This window comes from Pholis gunnellus (genome assembly GCF_910591455.1).
Source record: "Pholis gunnellus genome assembly, chromosome: 13".
In the NCBI taxonomy this organism is placed as follows: Eukaryota; Metazoa; Chordata; class Actinopteri; order Perciformes; family Pholidae; genus Pholis; species Pholis gunnellus.
Window position 1 is genome coordinate 17,329,487 of NC_136540.1, and position 18,323 is coordinate 17,347,809.

At 45.3% G+C, this 18,323-nt stretch overlaps 1 protein-coding gene across 10 annotated transcripts in view; it reads left to right on the forward strand.

The window, feature by feature from the left end:
- Nucleotides 1–18,323, forward strand: part of LOC306704674 (RNA-binding protein Musashi homolog 2) — a 219,498-nt gene that overhangs the window by 152,746 nt on the left and 48,429 nt on the right. For all 10 annotated transcript variants that reach the window (XM_079171130.1, XM_079171131.1, XM_079171128.1 and 7 more), the window contains exon 8: nucleotides 8,819–8,901. In XM_079171130.1, coding sequence (XP_079027256.1) covers nucleotides 8,819–8,901 — 83 coding nt within the window. The remainder of the gene's footprint in view (nucleotides 1–8,818; nucleotides 8,902–18,323) is intronic.

Here is an 18,323-nt window from a genome sequence, read left to right on the forward strand (position 1 = left end):
TCTGGCCCGGCTAAAGCTGGGCATGTGTGTGTGTGTACCGACACGCGCTGAAGTTATAGCTAGTGATAGTGTTTGACAAGTATTGCTGAGCGTTTGAATACATGTCTGTAATTAGAGCATAAATCAAATCAATGACATCATGGTACGAGTCCAGGTCACAGCAGTCCCACGTACTGTTTGTGTGTGTGTGTGTGTGTCTGTGTGTGTTTGTATGGAGACGGGGTGTCTCCTAAAGTAGGACAGTAGAAATTGATGGCCAACTCTGAAAGCTGACCTACATAGAGGCACAGACAAACTAGTTCCCTCAGCATGCACGCTGAGCCCGGTTGCTCTGCAGAAAATGCAGAGGAAGCAGGCATATGGTATGTTAAACATTTAATAAAAATGCATACAATTTTGCAAGTTTCAAAGTAGGTGGGGAGATGCAAAGAGCAGTGTGCTGTATGTAGTGATATAGTGATGTGTAGGGAGGGATGCCCCCGGCTAAAGGACTTTACTCTCTGGGGGGCTAATCAAGTAAACGACACGAAAACGCTCACCTGGGAACATTTCAAATCAGAACTATTCACGCTAGGAATGATTGTAAATTAGTGAAAGTTGCATTTGAAAAGGTTGAAAGGATTCTTGCAGAAATCTGGGATCATATTGAGCCAGAGCAGTCCGTCCGAAGTACCCGCTGTATAGCCCAAGCTACTGTAACCGATTTTAGTGATTTTCCTTTGCGCAAAAAGCGAGTGAATTTGACTTCCCTCTGGTAAACTGTTACGCACTGTACTTTATATGTCTAGGGCTTTTATTGTGAAAGGTAAGGAAGGAAGAAGTGGATCCGGTACGCGCCGCTCATGTCGAGGTTGAAAGGAGTAAAACATTTTGCCGTCTGTGTTGTTGTAGTATACGTATTGAATATGTCCCTTTCACACAACGTAATTGGGGTTGATACCTTTACTCGCAGTGCAGAAGCTCAGAAAATTGATCCCAAAAAAGAAGACTTTGCCTTTTAGTCGCGTATTATTTTTTTGGGGAATTGCACATAAAAGTGCAACTCCCCCGGTGAGTAAAGGCTTTAAGAATTTACGTAGTCGAATCTCATTTGTCACGTCTGGCCTATTGTCAACTGATCGTCGAATCAGGTTTGTTTTGGGTTTGTTTGCTCCTGGATTGACATGGTTTGTTGTGTGTAGGTGAGGCGCTGTCCGTTGCACTGAAACAGAGCAGGGGAGATCCATAAACAGTTTCTTAGAGAGAGAGACCGACCCCTACGGTCTTATGCGAGTGCTCTGATTTAGAAATGTGTTCTTTGATTTTGAAATATGGACCTACTGTTGTTATTTAGCCTATCGGAGGCAATCACCAAGACGCTGCTCTGAAGGTCCCGCAAATTTGGACAGTGCGACTTAGTCTACATGGTCATTAAGGAGATTGATTGAAAGTACATGACATTGGCTGTAAATATTATGAATTATTGGGGGAAACCGAGCAATTCTACGTAAAATCAAACATGTAGAACCCTGTATAGCCAGAATGGAATGGTCCTTTGTTTGATTACAGATTTTCCACACACCACCACATAGTCGATTGTTCACACAGGGTCGCTCCTAATAATTCCATCAACTATTCTGTCTGTTCCATTGCCTGTTTTTCAGTGTTGGGCGTCCTATGTTCTATCTCAGGTTTGCAGAAATCCAGATGAATTCAGATATTTAATTGATGGACCAGAATGTCTGAAAAGATGGTTCTAGAAGTTCTGAAGTGATGAGTGCGAACCCACCGGGGGTTATGGTGCATAAAATGATGAAGGCCCAGAGTGAAGGAAACAACACGCTGACATCTGTCTAATTGTTCTCTGGCCTGACACTTCATTTCATTCTGTAATTAAAGGCTCCTCCGTGACATTTCTGATCGCCTGTAATGAGACGTCCTCTAAACTCTTGTCCAAGCTAATACGTTCCAGCTTCTAAAAAGCCTCCGAGCTGCTGCTGAACAAACTAAAAAAACACAATATTTTGGTAATTGTGGCCAGATTGTTAGCCAGCTCTTCTACCACCTGATGCTTTCCGCCTACACATAATCATCACCTTTTTATGTTGTGTGGTCAAATTGAGGGTTGACACACCGCACAGTGGGCAGACCAAGTCCACAGACAGATCAGCGTTGGTGAAGTCCCGATGGGGGCGTTGCATTCGTCCACCTACACAAAGTCTGCACCACATACTAAACCTATCCGCTTCCCATTAGAAAGTGCTCTTTTTCTTCTTTTTTTTTAACAACAACAACATCTGTCGAGCACTCAGCCGCAATACAGTGTTGAGACACAGCTAGCGAACGCTGATGGCTCATTTGATTAATATTAAGGCTAACGGGGCTTCAGCAGATGAGTCAGACGCTCATCACGGAGTAAATCAAATGCTCAAGGCAGCGTTCGTTAACATTATTCAATATGGCCTTAATCCATGCTTTGTATTATTACCTGGATATACACAATACATGTAAAGGCTTTTTGTAGTTTTCCGGTCTTTTCAGTGTGTTTCAACTTTGTGGATTGATCATGCTTGAAAACCTGGTAGTGGAGTGTTTTAATGCTTCTCATGCAGCCATAGGATGCACCGTATCTGTGTGTATAGCTGTAAAGCCTCTGTCACCCTGGTGTTCATCTACGTCAGGGGCCACTGCGAATACATAACTGTGACGGCCGTTGTTTTGCTGTCTTGTACTCTTTTGATTTCGGCTCTGATCTGATGAAGAAACAAACAACCGGTCATTGACAAGATAGTTAGTTAGTCTCCCCCCCCCACCGCATAAATGCTCTCTGTCCACGGCTCACCTGCTCTAGCCGAGCATATCCCCCGAAACACAATGCGCTACAAGGAGGACAAATGCATCAAGGGAAAAAAAACAAAACCAGAATATATTGATTGTGATCGTGCAGCTAAACCAACAACACGACAGGTCTTATCTTTCCGAACGTTGTCTTGGCTCATGACTCACTGTACTGTACACTTCAGTGATTAATTTCGCATCGTCCATCTTTCACCCTCCCCCCCCCCCCCACACACTCGCGTCAAAGCAGTCACATTTATTTGTTCATCTCTCCGTCTTTCTGTCCCCCCTCTGTGTGTTTGTCTCTATGTTAACCAATAAAAAACAAAACATGCATTCTTCTTTTTGTCTATTCAATGTCAAACGTAAACACCTATTTTATTATAAATCCAATAAGGAGGACAACACCACCTCTCTCAGGACTACGGACCTCAGCTGGCAGCTCTGTTATTTTTGTTCAGACTCCTTCTTTCCTTGTCTTCAATCTGCCTTATTTACTTGTATTTTCTGATAACATTTATTACATCCTCCTCCTTCAGTGTGTTGATTATCAGAAGGGCTGGGCGATAATTCAACATGATTATTCATTGTCTTTCAATGACAAGCACATACTCACATTTCTCAGAACATCTGATTGTTTTGCACTTAGGTTCCTAATTTTCATTTGTCAAGCATCTAATTCACACAGGAGTATGCAAGACCTTGTGGTTATTTCCTATTGACTATTTATTTATTGAATCAACGGGAAACGTGCTGCATCGTGATATATATATCATCCGCGAGATATGAACTGACCTATATCATAATAGACGAGTTTGCCCTCGTCGCCATGCCTGGATTATTACAAATGTTTTCACAAAGTTTTCACGAATTTGAATGAAATTTCAAAGACTTTCTAACGCTCTACTGTCTGAGTACTTTTCCGCATTAGTATATCAATACTGGTACTTCAGAGAAGTTTGTTTGACAAAGACATTTCTAACGCGCCAGATAATCACCTGTGTTTTCAAGCACAGTTCATTTCAGGAGGCGAGCATTTATTTATTTTTTTACAAATTTGCTCTTCCTCTATTCTCTTTCCCTCTACTATGAGCGCCCTGTGCTGTTAGAGAGTTCATGCCGTTAACTGTATTAAACAGGGGATTAACGCCCGGGGCTCCGGGTCTCTAGTAATAGCAGACGGAAATACTGATCAAAGGCCTCTAACTGTGCCGTGGGTGTTCGGACTGCCTCTGTCTGCTTCTCTGCATTACAAGAAGATGGGGCTTCGGAGGCTGGGGGCTCACAGGCAGTCAGGCGGTGCAGGAGCTCTCTGTGGACTCACTCCTGATTGGACGGATGAAGGTTGGACCATGCATAATTAAGGCAGGATAACCAGTTCAGAACAGGGGGGGGGGGTATAGGAGGAGCAGTTGTTGCTGCAGGTGGGTTGCACCGATGACCTAGCAGCCAAACGTACATGTACAGTACCTGTGCACGTGCACAAGCGTGTGTTTGTGCATGTGCAACACCCATCGGTGGGTGGGGGGGTTCATTCCTTTCCTGCTGCGTCCCAGAGGACGTGTCTGACACTTCCTCCAGGTTGCCCCACTTCCTTACTGTGTTGACGGGGCCAGCATTCAGCGGCAGGCTGCTCTCATTGGATGCAGTTTTAATCGGGAGCTACATAAAGGCCTGCTGTCAGAGCGTTAGATATACGTGGTGATGGGTTTTGGCTTTTAAAGAGGCTGCATCAACTCAAATAATGCATTGCAGTAGCCATTGTTGTGTATGCTTGAATATATGAGGCAGTTTGTGTCATAGCTTGTGTTCGTTTACTGAATTGATGGGGCTGTAGAATATGCGTGTGTGTGTGTGTGTGTGTGTGTGCTTGCAGGTATACATGTGTCACATGTACCAGGACAGTGAGGTCCAATCAGTGTCAGTGAGGAAAGCTTCCACACTTTTTATATTCAGTCCATGCTTAACATCAACCTAGATTAGAGGTAACCAGCTCCAGGTCTGTACTGATACTACATGTGTGCTTTACATCCACTCTCATGTACTTATTGCGGTATATTTAGCTGCAGTCATTAGGGAGTCGGGGGGGATGCTTCCTGCAGCAGTTGTAAATGTATTGCCTCTTAACTCTGCCTCGTGTGCATGCTCACACAGGCTCACCAGATCTCTCCAACAATAACTGACACCACTACCGATAATAAAACTCCTCCCACAACCACGTCAACGAGGATGATTTTTTGTTGTTGTTATTTATTGTCATATTTTTTGAAAATATCTGTGCTGTGCAGATGAAAGTCACGTCAGGCATCGAAAGGAAAAACATAAGAGGAGCATTTAAACCCACTTTACATCGGGGGGGGAGGAGGTGAACACATTAGAGAATCCTGTTAAGTTTCAAACTTAAGTTAAAGCTGCAACGCCACTTTTCAAGTCAAAGTCAACTTTGCTGCATCAATTTGCAAGGTCCTCCATTATCTGCTTCTGGCAGAATCAGCTTTTTCCCAGGTTGGGAGGGGCCGGGGTGGGAGCGAAGGGGGGGGGGGGATAAATGCATTTGAGCAACAGAAGCGTAGAAACCTGGAATGAGTGTGAAATAAAGAGCGGGTATGATGAAGGTGGTAAAGGGCCGTGAAAGTAGGCTCCTTGCCGATTCTGCGTAGCGATGAGATGAGGGCCGAGCCCAGTTCTGGCTAATAAGTGTGAACAAGTGAGGCCAAGAGGCCTCAGCCAGCAGCCATACAACACCTATTATCCGCCTGCCTGCCCCCCCCCCCCAAAAAAAATCCATGTGTTTCCATTTACAGGTTATTGTTCAAGATGCGTGTGTGTGGGAAGGCTCTTCATTGACGCCTCTCTCCTCGTGTCTGTCGCCGCTGACAGTCTTTAATAGTCTCGCTGAGGTCAGCCTCCTGCCGTGTGTTTGAAGAGAGGGGGCCGAGACGCGTGAGGACGATCTCGCTCTCTGCCGACACCCCCCCCCCCCACAGGAGGACGGGGAGTGAGGAATGTATCTGTTGCCGCTGTTCCCGTGGCCTGTAATTGTCTGTACGGTCTGTAAGATAGGCTGGTAGAGCAAAGGACTGCGCCGTAATGGGCGGGGGGCCAGAAGTTCAGACGGTCCACGGGGGGGGGGGGCACCGACCAAGAAGGCGTGTGCTGAGCCAATGAGAGAGAGAAAAATATAGGGATGATTTGTTTCTTTTTTGGTTTTCGTCTACAGGACACGTTGCCAAAGTAGTCCCCCCACTACAGCAAAAATGTCTTTTTGTTCATTTGAACAGATCCAGTCATGGGTGGAGGGGCCCTGCTGGTGGCAGCCGCGGTGGTGTGGCTCGGCCCTGACCCCGGTGGATATAATGGTGCAGGGGAAAATGTTCTGTCAGTTGATGGAGGAGCTGCCTGTGGCGGCAGGAAGGAGTGTGGCGACAGGGGCCATGTGTGTTAACCCCTCTCCTTGTCACTTTTTCTGTCTTTCAAACCCCCCCCACCCTCCAACCCTCCTCTCATTTCACCTCACCTTTTTCTCTTCCACCCCTCCCCCCCAACCCCCTGTAGTAGACTCCACTCCCTCTACCTACACTCCTCCGTGACAAATTACTCCTGGCGGTTGATTTGTTGGTTGTCAAAAGTGCTCCTCGTGCTGACATGAAGGTGGGGTGAGCACGAGAAGAGGGTGCAGGCCCCCCCCCCCCCCCTCTTTCTGCCCCCACACACCCCTCCAGCTGCAGCTCAGTGTTGAGACGTCTCAGTGGAAATTGATATTCTGTCTCATAAGATCTCATTAGATTCGATGTTGTCCGTGTTTAATCAGCTCACACATTAGGTTTTCCAGCCCTTCTCTTGACAGGGCTGCTTTGATATGTTCTGGCTCGTGTCAGTAGCAGGAGCGGGGCTTCAGGAGGACCTTTTGTGTTACTCGTGGAGGAGGAGCTGGAGGAGGAGGAGCAGAAAATGAAAAATGCCAGCGAGAGATAAAGACTTTATGACAAAACTCTGGATGCCGGTGGTTTGCGACGGGCCGGCTAGTAGGCAGCAGCTCTTAACAAAGACAGCCGTGTTTTTCTGGATGATCTGAGGAGTTTATGGGATGAGCTGCTTTAGGGCCCTAATGTATCGTAGTACAGACACTTCATTTTGCCGCTTTCTGCTGGGGTGCGAACATCAAGATGTTTACCGAACAGCATGCATACAGTAGGGGTGGGTAATATGGGTGAAATATAAGGTAAAGTTTATGTGATACGTGTGATTTAATATTGTGATATCGGTACGATAAGATCGGTTTGGGAGCGCGTTTGTGTATAAACTATCCCAATGGGAATCGGCTTATCCAGCCAATGAAATACTTGAGATATAAGGTATTTATTCGCATCGATTCAGAAATCCTAGGAATCCAATACTGCCATAAAGCACTCCAACATAGCCAGCAATGGTATCATACAGCCAGAATGATTACAGGAAAGCTACCCGAGTGTCAGCTAGAGCTGCAATGATGAGGAGATGAATCATTTAGTTAATCAACAGGAAATTCAAAAGAAACAGTTTTGAAAGATGAGTGATCGTTTAATTGGATTTCTTTAGGTTTCAGCTTGCCTCATATTTTCTCTCTTTCTCTGTTTCACATCAATGAACACCATTGGGTTTTGGATTGTCGGTTGGACAATTGAGGCATTTGAAGACGACCTCGCCTTTGACTCTGGGGAACTGCGACGGCAATGTTTCACTACATTTTGACATTTTAAACATGATCAAAATGACGTTATACAAACAATTGATGGATTAAATGAGGAAATGATTGGCGGATCGATGGACGATGTCGGTTGTAGACGGTACAATCAGAATCTGTGACGGCTGACGAATGTGCGTGCGTGCCCCACTAGTACACAGAGTGGATGATGGTGTGTGTGTGAATGTGTGCAGCACGCTCGGCTCTGAAAGGCTCTCCCCGGAGTCTTTAACCTTGAAATGTGTCCTGTGAATAGAATGATCACACGGATTTCTCTTGACTCGTAACAACAAGGCAAATATTCACCGTCGCCGGCTCGGTCAACAGGTGATTTCTGAAATGTTGCCTTTAGTGTATCAGTGGCACCGTCTTACATTCACTCGGTGACTATTTTGTGTTGTGTGATCTGATGACAATAAATTGACGGAGCTGTCTGTGGAGCGCGTGTCAGTCGGATCGGATGCTGTCTGCGGTGACGGCGGTTTAAGCCCAATCCGGGGTGATTTTATTTCATCGTGGGGGTGTTTGCCATTTTCAAAAGAAACTCATCTCCTTTCAGCGCCACTTGCGGCTTTATTCACTAACTGTTTCTCTTTTTTTTTTGTGTGCCGTTTCCTTCTTTTGCAAAAGTAATAGAATATCAGTTTCCCTTTTCAACCCCGGCTATACAGACGCTAGATTGCTTTGTGCGTCACCATCACAACACAGAGGAGAGCATTGCAATCCACTTGTGTTCAAAAGTCTGAAACCACCGTGCCTCTCTGTCTTTGTGCTAAAAGAGGGGTTAAGCTTTTATCCTATAAATATGGCATGAAAACCCCACTGTCAACGACGCATTCTTTCTAAGGCGTGCATTAACATAAAAACGAGGGCTTGTTATACAGTGAGATTTCAATAAAAAGGACACAAAATGCATTTAATGAAATTCAGATGCTGGGCCCTAGCTCCCTGAATCTCATTAAATGAGCTTTGTGCTGTTTTTCCATCTTCTCTTTGTACAAGAGGTCCTCGAGTGCCCTTAATAATGTGGCAGATTTCATCATATTCCTGATTTAAAGAGGACAATGTCTGTCGTGTTCACTTGTTCTCCTCCATGCCCAAGCCAATCTCCACAGATGTCCCCTCCACAGTTTCTGGATCTGGCTCGTGATAATATTTCTTCTTGCGGTGCATTTTTCTTTTTAGTTGCAGAAGTTTTGTTAAGGCTCTCCACTAACCCCATTCTCTCCCTCTTTGTCTCCCCCCCCCCCCCCCTTCTCTGTTTCTCTCTCCGCGTAGGATTTGGCTTCATAACTTTTGAGAGTGAAGACATCGTAGAGAAAGTCTGTGAAATTCATTTTCATGAAATCAATAACAAAATGGTAAGTCCACTCATTTTTTATTTTTTTTTTCTTTCAATTCCAGGTGGGTGTTGAAGGATTAATATTTGATTTCTTCTTTTCCCTGGTATTAATAGCGGAGGTGGTGTGTGTGTGTGTGTGTGTGTGTGTGTGTGTGTGTGTGTCCTTGTTTATATGCACAGGCTAACACACACACACACACACACACACACTCTGTGGGTCTCAGGGATGGGAAAGCAATGGTGTGTACTGCCCACAAACCGTGAAATTGTGTGGCTGAGTTCTGCCTGTCAGGCTGAGGGACGGGAGAGTGGAGCCTGTCCCTCTCTCTCTGAATCCCCTACCACACACACACACACACACACACACACACAGGTGGAGATGTCCAGGGATGCAACAGGGAAGCTACTGGCAGAGGCAGAGTTCATTAGTCAGGGATTAACACCTCCCACGGAGTCCCAGTGCCGCTTGTTTTATTTACACCAGTAATAATGGCGTCTCTGAGCACTCTACAGAGTTCAGCGGCAGCCTTCTAAGCCATCATGTCTCTTATGATAATTGACAGGAACCGAATTCAGCGTAGCGAGTGTGACATTAGTTCCCCCTTCACCCAGTTCCACCCTGCAGGCCTCTGGAGAGAACCTGCATCATTTGAGCGTTTCTGTGGATAGTGATTGACTGGAGGGAATACTTGTGTTACTGCCGTTGCAGTCGGGGCCTCCACACTCTCTCCCTCTCGCTCGCTCTCTCTCTCCACCCCACCCCCCAGCCTTTTTCCTAAAACCTGACTGGCTATTGGACTGACAGGACCAGCGTAGTAGAACCATGTTCACCAGGGACCGGCCCAGGTGACATATGACCCCAGTATACATCCCTCCGTGTCCCCGCGCTGAATCACAGTCGGCGCTCGGGACGGCAACCGCAACGAGCCGAGAGTGTGACAGAAATAACCGTAGGCGTGCGGAGGACATTCTGTCACAATCGGACGTCTGAGATCCTTTGACATGTAGGCATGGCACTCTGTGAACACACAGATATCAGGCATCCACGCCGAGCATGAATGCACACGCCAGAGCCTCCATTTATGCACACAAAGCAAAACAGATGCTGCCAATGCTGCCAACTTTTGATTTCAAAAACTATTTACAACCTATTTCTGGACAATTAATGGTACAAGAATAACTGTAATAAAGACGTTGGCTACCAATAAATCTGATATCTAACTACCAGAGTACGTTTTTACATCAAAGTTGTCGCTCTCCGTCTTTAACCGTGCAGAAAAATGAGCCTCATTTATGTCCAACCCACAGCCTATTTGTAAGAGGTTCTAATGAGATAGATCTAATTAGATTGGATTGTAAACACTGGGCTTAATTAGGAATGCAAATTTGCTTAACAAATAGTTTGCTGAGTTAATGTTCAATAATGTAATAATCATTATTTATTCACAAAATGCTTCTCTTTTTTAAATTCTTCAAACAGTTTACATTGGCTATTTTCACTGCAGAGCGTTAATTAAATAAGGTGTTAAAATAATATTCTAAAGGAAAGACATGTATAATAACGCAGCTGCACAACATTTTTTGGTCAGTAATCAACAAATGGCTTCCACGATGTCTCGAATCTGCTCAGGGTGGAACCTTCGTATGTCACAAATAATGTTACTGCGGCACAAACCTTAATAGCTCAGGGAATCTTTGGCATTTCCATTCCACCACAAAGCCACCACTTACACTGGAGATGGCATTATTGGAGCATGTATAGTATGGTGTTGATAAACTGCATGTGGGAAAATATCAAGCATGTAGGCTATTCCTGGGAATGCATGCTGGGAATGCATGCTTCCAAACCTGCAGATTTACCAAATACCACCACATGCCTTCCATCCATGCCTTCCATCGTGCAGCTGCAATTATCATTATAAAAGGGACATTTTGTAGACAGACATTCGTAGAAAAAGTGATGGTTATTTATGGGTTTTTTTTCATCCTCTGCTCTTGTACATGCCAGCAATATGAAAGCTGTCTCTGATCCATCATCTAACAGTCCGTGTATATGCGTCTGACTCGCCGATGTGTCACAGCCATGACGGTTACTAATATTGTTATCAATATTTAGTCAACCCTTGCTGCTGAAGTGACCCCTTTTTGGCTGAAAGCTTCAAATCTCTTGCACTTGCAGCTGCGACGTGATACGCTGTTGTGCATTTCCAGAACACAGAAAACATCGACTGCCAGTTAACTGCAAGAGGGGTATTCAGACTGTAGCACGCCACTAGCAAAATGACACTTGTGGCGAGCATGTGACTCATCCACAAAGATGAGGAGTATTGAGAGAGGCACAGTGTCAGGACAGAGCGAGGGACAGTTTTACATGGCTTTTGTCACCTTTTGTAAGAATACCCACTTGGCAACACCTACTGTACATTAGCTTCCCTATAGGATGCAGGGAATATGTGTGTCCCTCCTCTGCAATTGCTGACATCTTGGAATGTCAGCAAAGAGAGGGAGAGAGCGGGGAGTGTGTTAAAAGCATTTTTCAAAGACACGTCAGGTTTTTACCTCCGTTGCAGAGAGGAGAGTACTGGTTATCCGGTGTCTGGAGCACCGGCACACAAAATAAAAAATGTCTCCTGTCTTCATCCTTATGAAGTACCATACAGAAATAGACCTCATCCATCCTCCCCGCGACGGTTATCTGAGATGGCTCTTGAATAATTGATGCGGACAGAAATTCCACCCCACTTGGGAGGGCGGTGGATGGTACAGGGCACCCCACCTTCTCCTTTGCCCCGTCTCTCAAGGGCTCCGGCAGTGGACTGGACCTTTTTTAGTGACTTGGTCAATCACCCTGTGTTCCATGTCCCACCGAGGCCTCACTCTCAGGAGCACTTCCTCCCCGTCACCGTGAGTTCGGCCTCATGTATAATTAAGAAACGGGGTGCTGCTTAGCAAGAAGCTCTCAACCTGCCCCGCCAGCTGCACAGGCTCCTGCATTGCTCTTCCCCTCTGCAGACCCGTCAAGTCAATTTGTATTTATGTCCCCCAATGTCACAAATCACAAAATGTTGCCCCAAGGGGCTTTACGACCGCCATGCTTTAGCAAATGCTGGATGTGATAAAAGTATGGATTGTGCTGCCCTTGACATGAATGTACCATTCTTTAGCCACAGCAGTACCTACTTGTATTAAAACCAGTAAATATTCTGGAGTAAGAAAATCAATAAGCACAAGATGGCTAACAGTTTATCACACCCTCTTGCCACACATATGAATGTCTTTATCATATTGTAGTAGGACAGCGCCGTAATACAGCTAAGGGAAGCTTGTGAATTCCATTTCCAGAGACAGGAGTCCCTCTATCACTCCCCGCCCTGCCGTTATGCATGCGCAGCTAATTCATAATAATACCTATCAAGTATTGGCTCTGATGAGCGAGCAGTGTGCCATTAAAATGGACTCACATTGGTTTTAGTCAAGTGCTTCAAGGTAATGTTCTTTAATGTGTCATTTCTAATATTCAACAGTGGCGAATGATCACAACAGGAGGGAGGAATTTTCTGTTAGTCGTCAATTTCTCACTGTCTTCCTGACGTGACCAACCAATTACTGCGCTGGGGAGCAGAAATAAGCTCTGACTCTGCCAGTCGCTGAGGAAAATACTAGTCCGGGTAGGGGTTCATACATCAGCCTTTAATATATGGAAACAGATGTACTCGGCTCATTGTATTGATGTAAGCAGAATCGTGAAGGAAAGATAGCATCACTTAACCCAGACATTATTACGGACGCAGCATTTTTCTTACGACAGCACCATATACTGCGTTTTTTTACCCCTCGTTGGGGGAGCAGGATGAAGGCATTGTTTTCTTTTGAACTTTTCTTAACTTTCCTCCCTAATACAGCGGGACCTCTGTATGTAAAATACATCATCGAGTATTTTTAGGACTCAACTCGTATATAGGTTTCTTTTAAGATGATACCGATACCCGCAGGCTAACGTAGAAATCCTCTTTAATGCAAGGAAATGAAATTCCTTTCATAGGTCACAGCATAATGCCGTAAAAGACCCACCTTGATGTTTACGAGAGACACTGACTTGCAGTGTTTTTCAGATTAAATTGTACGTTTTTCTAGAAGCATTGCACTTACGTTCTGACACAATTGAATCATTTTGTGGCTGTGATAAAGGTTGATGATATGTGATCAGCTAACTAAATCTAATTGCTTGTTTTGAGACCAAACTTCTGAGTTTGTGAGGGCCGGCTGTTAAAGTTTACTGCTGGAGGCCGTGAAGCGTGTGTCTGTGTAAATCACCCCTGGACACACTTGGTTGTAGCAATAGCATAAACTAGCTATCACGATTTCAAAGGAGATTTCTGCGGAGAGACACTGAAGTCTCTGGGCGTTGAAAGTGTCTTTGAAAATATCTTTTTTTAAAGTTAAATCTTGAACAGTGTTTGAACATCAAGTGCCTAATAAGGAAGACGGGACCACCCTTCGGAGGTGTTTCGGTCCCTCATGGAGTGCTGCCGAACAGGTTCTGGACTGTAAGTAATTGGATGTTTACCCTTCATTGAAGAAGGAAATCTTTGAGGGATGAAGGAGGTGGAAAATCCACTACTCGCGCTGCACTCCAGGACATCCCATAAAAGATACACGATGTTCAGATCTGCCGATGAGGAGGTGATGGAAGCCTGATGGTCATGGCATTACTTTTGAATGTGTCTCTCGGCGTGTTTGCGGACAATCTCATCTTGTTACATAGAAACGTGTCAGGGGAACAGTTGTGGCACCACAGGGAGCACCTGGTCCTTAAAATGACCTCGTATTCCTGAGCGTTTACATAACCATGCGGAGATATCATCAGGCAAAATGACTGCTGTGAGATAGCTGGCCACTGAAGGCATCATTTAGTTTTATCCAAAACTTCTCACCGTTATTATACATCCCCATTCTTTTATGAACCATGAATGCAAGCGTTTCAAAATGAAAGGTCTGCAGCAAATGCCCTCTTTATAATACACTTGACATTACAGCTTTTGTTTTGACCGCTTCACAGAGGCATTCAAGTGATCTATTTTTTCACCTGATATTGTCCCCTTGGAGGCTTGAAATATGTGTTGGTGGACCTTTAATGGAGAACAAAGGTTCTGGAGCGATATTCACAAAACATGCTAAGGCTAAAAGTAGCCGCCAGTTGTTAGGAGATCTTTGGAACTCCCAACTTTTTGACCTGAGAATAATTCACAAAGTATTTTAGCTTCAGAAGTAGGTCCCAAGTCTCAGAGGCTGTTGTAAGCCAGAGGACTCCTAAGTCATTAAGATCTGCTCACAATCAGCTGCGGCGTGTAATACCTTTTAAAAGCATATTGTAATGGCGCAGAGTGATACAATTCCAATTGGCTCACCAACAAACTGATCCAAGAACAAGAGATGGATTGCACAACATTTCTTTTCAATTGAAATATCTCAGTCGTTTGTCAGAATTATTAACCAAACCAAGAAAAGACTAAAAACAGTGTGTAACGTCTACTACAACTCAAATTGAATTAAACAAATAAAGCTGGTTCTGGAGCCATTGATTTTTTTAGGTAAAATTGGAGCCATATGTAGAAAAGTATGAATACCATATAATTATTTTAATTTGTTTCGTGCATGAAATCTATGACAGTTTGTCAGATATCTAAAATGTTTAACATGGCGCCTACCAACCAATTATCGTAGACGTAATGAGTACGTTTGTCCAGGAAACATGATGTCATCCATAGCTAACAGGGTCAACCCCATCTCTTCTCTTATTATAATAATAATAATAATAATAATAATAATACATTTTATTTGTATAGCGCTTTAAAAGCTACTCAAAGGCACTAGACATGGTAAAAAACAATTATCTTAGGGGTTCTCTCAATTCCTTAGTAAAATAATTGCTCTTAATAGTTAAAAGGACCTTTTGGCACCATACATACAAGTCCAAACACTCATATCTTCCAAAAACATAAATAGGAAACCTTTAGCATAACCCTGTCAAGCATGCATGCAAACATATGCCATCGCCATCTATTCCTTCTCGTAAGGAATAGCTAAAGGACATGTTTTTAAAAAACAGGGTTTTAACTCTGCTATCAGTCATTCTGTCCTTTGAAATCAACCACTTGTGAGAAGCCTTTTCTTCAAGTGAGTAATCCCACACCACCGTGCCTGATATTGTGCATTCAGCACCGTGACATTTCCTAACTATGCAGTCTATGTGTTTTGACTGTTCATCTGGGAGTGGGCGCTGGAGTAAATGAATCACACGGTTTGCTTTCTTCAGTCTGCCAGTCTACTGATGGAATCCATTCACTAGTGAAGCTAATAGTAGCGGTACACCTCCCCCTCTACGCACTCACACATACACACACACTCACTCACTCACTCACACACACCACACCCACAACACTCGTCCCTGAAGGACATCCATCGCCAGTCCATCCCACCCACACCTTCCGGTTACGCCGACAAGGTTAATATAGGAGATGTGTTGGAAAGGTGAAGTGTCTCTCTGCGCTCTATCGTGGGGTTTGTACATTAAAACAAACGCAGCTGTTTGTTCTATTCTTCATCAATGGGCTGTATGACATACTACACTCATCAAGTGGGCTAGTGTCTTTGTGTGCATATAGTACGTGCACCTCATCATTTCAATATCAAGCTTGGTTATTGGCAGATAGAGTTATTTTTGAAAGAATAACAACCTCAGAAAGTCCCGATTTCATAACCAGAACGAGACAGCAGCAGAACAAAATGAAACATTCTGCAGTGACACTGAAATATTTGAGTTTCCACGATGGGAGCTGGAATGAAATTTATCACTGATTTATCATATTGCTTTTTTGTCTCACTCTGAATTTAACCGTTTGCCCAAGGACAGGGGCGCTGCAAATTAGCTCCAGCACGATCTTTTATGTGCGTTTCCCCATTCAACGGTGTTTACACGATACCGTGCAATGCGCAAACAAATGAATACAATTGATACGTCTCGAAGCCTTACGACTAAACTCTTAAGTGGCATCATTCCAGTTGGAAGACTTGAAACAAAAATTCAACGTGGTGACTATGATCATCGGTTGTTATCCACGGGCTCCTACACAGCACGTCAACATCTGTCTCCGTATTGCACGCATCGTTTTGGGGTCATTTCCTGTCGTTGGTTTGGATTACAGGAAACTGGGCTGCAGGTTGCTTGGACGAGATCCAAGGCCCCCCGCCCCCCCCCCTTTTTTTTAATTTAAACGGCTGCATGCGGCGTGATGGAGTCTGAATGACAGCTCCAATCGCTCAAACTAACAGTAAAGAGTTCCCAGTTGTGGTAATCGCCAACAGTATTTGGTGAGTGTATGCACTCTGCTGTTTGGCTTTCTGCTTTCCTCCCTCCTCTGACTTCATCTTGGCTTACTCGGTGACACAAATCTCAAAGATAAGCCATCAACTGCAGTATGTCAGTGCAGCGGAGTCGGAGAAAAGATCTCGATTTATGTCGAGAGCTCGCAGGTTGAGGTAACCATACATTGTCACCCCTGTGTGGCAGGAATCCACTCTTAACAGTCGGCTGTCTTGCATTCTGTGTGTATGTCTGAGGCTCTCAGATGCACAAAATGATGCAACTTCTAAGCCAGTGAAGGCGAGGCAGGTTAAAGGGGTTCCTTTTTTCTCTACGAGGCACAACGGAGCTCAAAGGCCTCCATTCACCGACTTTTCACAACACAACACTGTGCTGCCATCATAACATCCGGAGTCCTTGACAAGTTACACAAGCCACAGTTCACTTGCAGTTAGAATGATAGCCTGCAAATTGAACGCTCCCCCACTGTTCATGTGGCGAAAGGTTCGGTCTGTGAAACTTTCCGCATGGTAAAATTTGAATCCCCCGCGTTTGCGACTGCTGAGTCTTCGCAGTGCGTCGTAGTCAATTGTCTCTCTGTTCTCCTCTCATTGACTTGGTTCACTCTTGAAAGCTCCTGCCTCCCTCCCTCCCTCCCGCCCTCCCGCCCTCCCTCTCTTGAAGCAGGTGAACACCCACACTCTCACACTACCACAGATCCTGGCTCCTGGCTGTTTTACAAAAAAAAAATTCCATGACAAGGAGCCCTCCCTCTGAATATCAAAGATCCGCATCTGAGAGCATGTAGACATGACTCACGCCCGGGTCCGTCTCACTCCCAGCAGGCTACCTGGAGCGTCCAACTAGCTGGATGTGGCTGGGGCTGCTGGGGGGGGGGGACGCCGGAGCAGACACGGTCTCTGAACTAGACCGTATTTGTCGCCCAGCTATGTGAACATGTGTGAAAAATCTCAGCGGCGTGCTGAGATTTTCTAACGGGCCCTGTTTGTCCCACCCAGTTGCTAACATCCATGCCCGGGGGGTCATTCCGTGACGATAAGAGCGCCTGTGCTCTCTTCAGCACAATGTCAAACCATTCCAGGCGAGCACGGAGAGCAGAGGAGCTGTGACAGCTACAAAGTGGCTGAGGGAACTGTGTACTTTCGTCGGTCTGCTTCAAATGAAAGGGCTGCTAACAGCAACAAATCACAGCTCTGCAACGCAGCAACTTTCCCTCTGTGATGCAAACCGTTTGCATTAGCGTTCCTTCTTCACATCTCTAGCTCTGTGTCTCCGCCACAGTTTGTTATTACAAACCATTTAGCGCGGAAACTTTTTCGCGGACGTGAAGTTTCATTTCAGCTCGGCAACCCCGCCACAGGGCGTCGTGTGCATGTGGGAATGAGTTTGTGCGCGGATAGTCATGTGCGCCTGCCGAGCTGTCAAGAGTTGCGAGCCTATTTGTATGGATGCAGGGGCTGCACCTTGGTCGGGGCGCACGCGGCGCTGGTAGCCTGTCTTGTGCAGCAGGCCCAGGATGACATGTGAATCGCTGCAGCCGAGAAAGCCCTGCTTAAGTGGAGGCAGTAGGGAGAAGCCGCCGAGAGCCAGGAGGCAAACAGACAAACAGATGGACAGGCTGATGCCAAGCAGGCAGTGGAGCAAATAGATTGTGCAGCATGGTGAACAGTCTCAGCCTACCAAAGAACAACCGACAGACACTAGACCGTGCCACCCTCGTCAGCCGACCGCGCTTCTCTATAATTCATCGAGATAGGATAGATACGTGGTAAATAGGACTCTCATCTTCCTCCTTCTCCTCATCTGCCCCCCTGTCACATCCCTCATTTGAAATGTGTTATGTAGGAGGAGGAGATGTCAGTCTTCCAAGATGGGAAATGAAGAAAACCCGCGTGTGGGAGAACCGGGGGAGAGAGAGAGAGAGAGAGAGAGAGAGAGAGAGAGAGAGAGAGAGAGAGAGAGAGAGAGAGAGAGAGAGAGAGAGAGAGAGAGAGAGAGAGAGAGAGAGAGAGAGAGAGAGAGAGAGAGAGAGAGAGAGAGAGAGAGAGAGAGAGAGA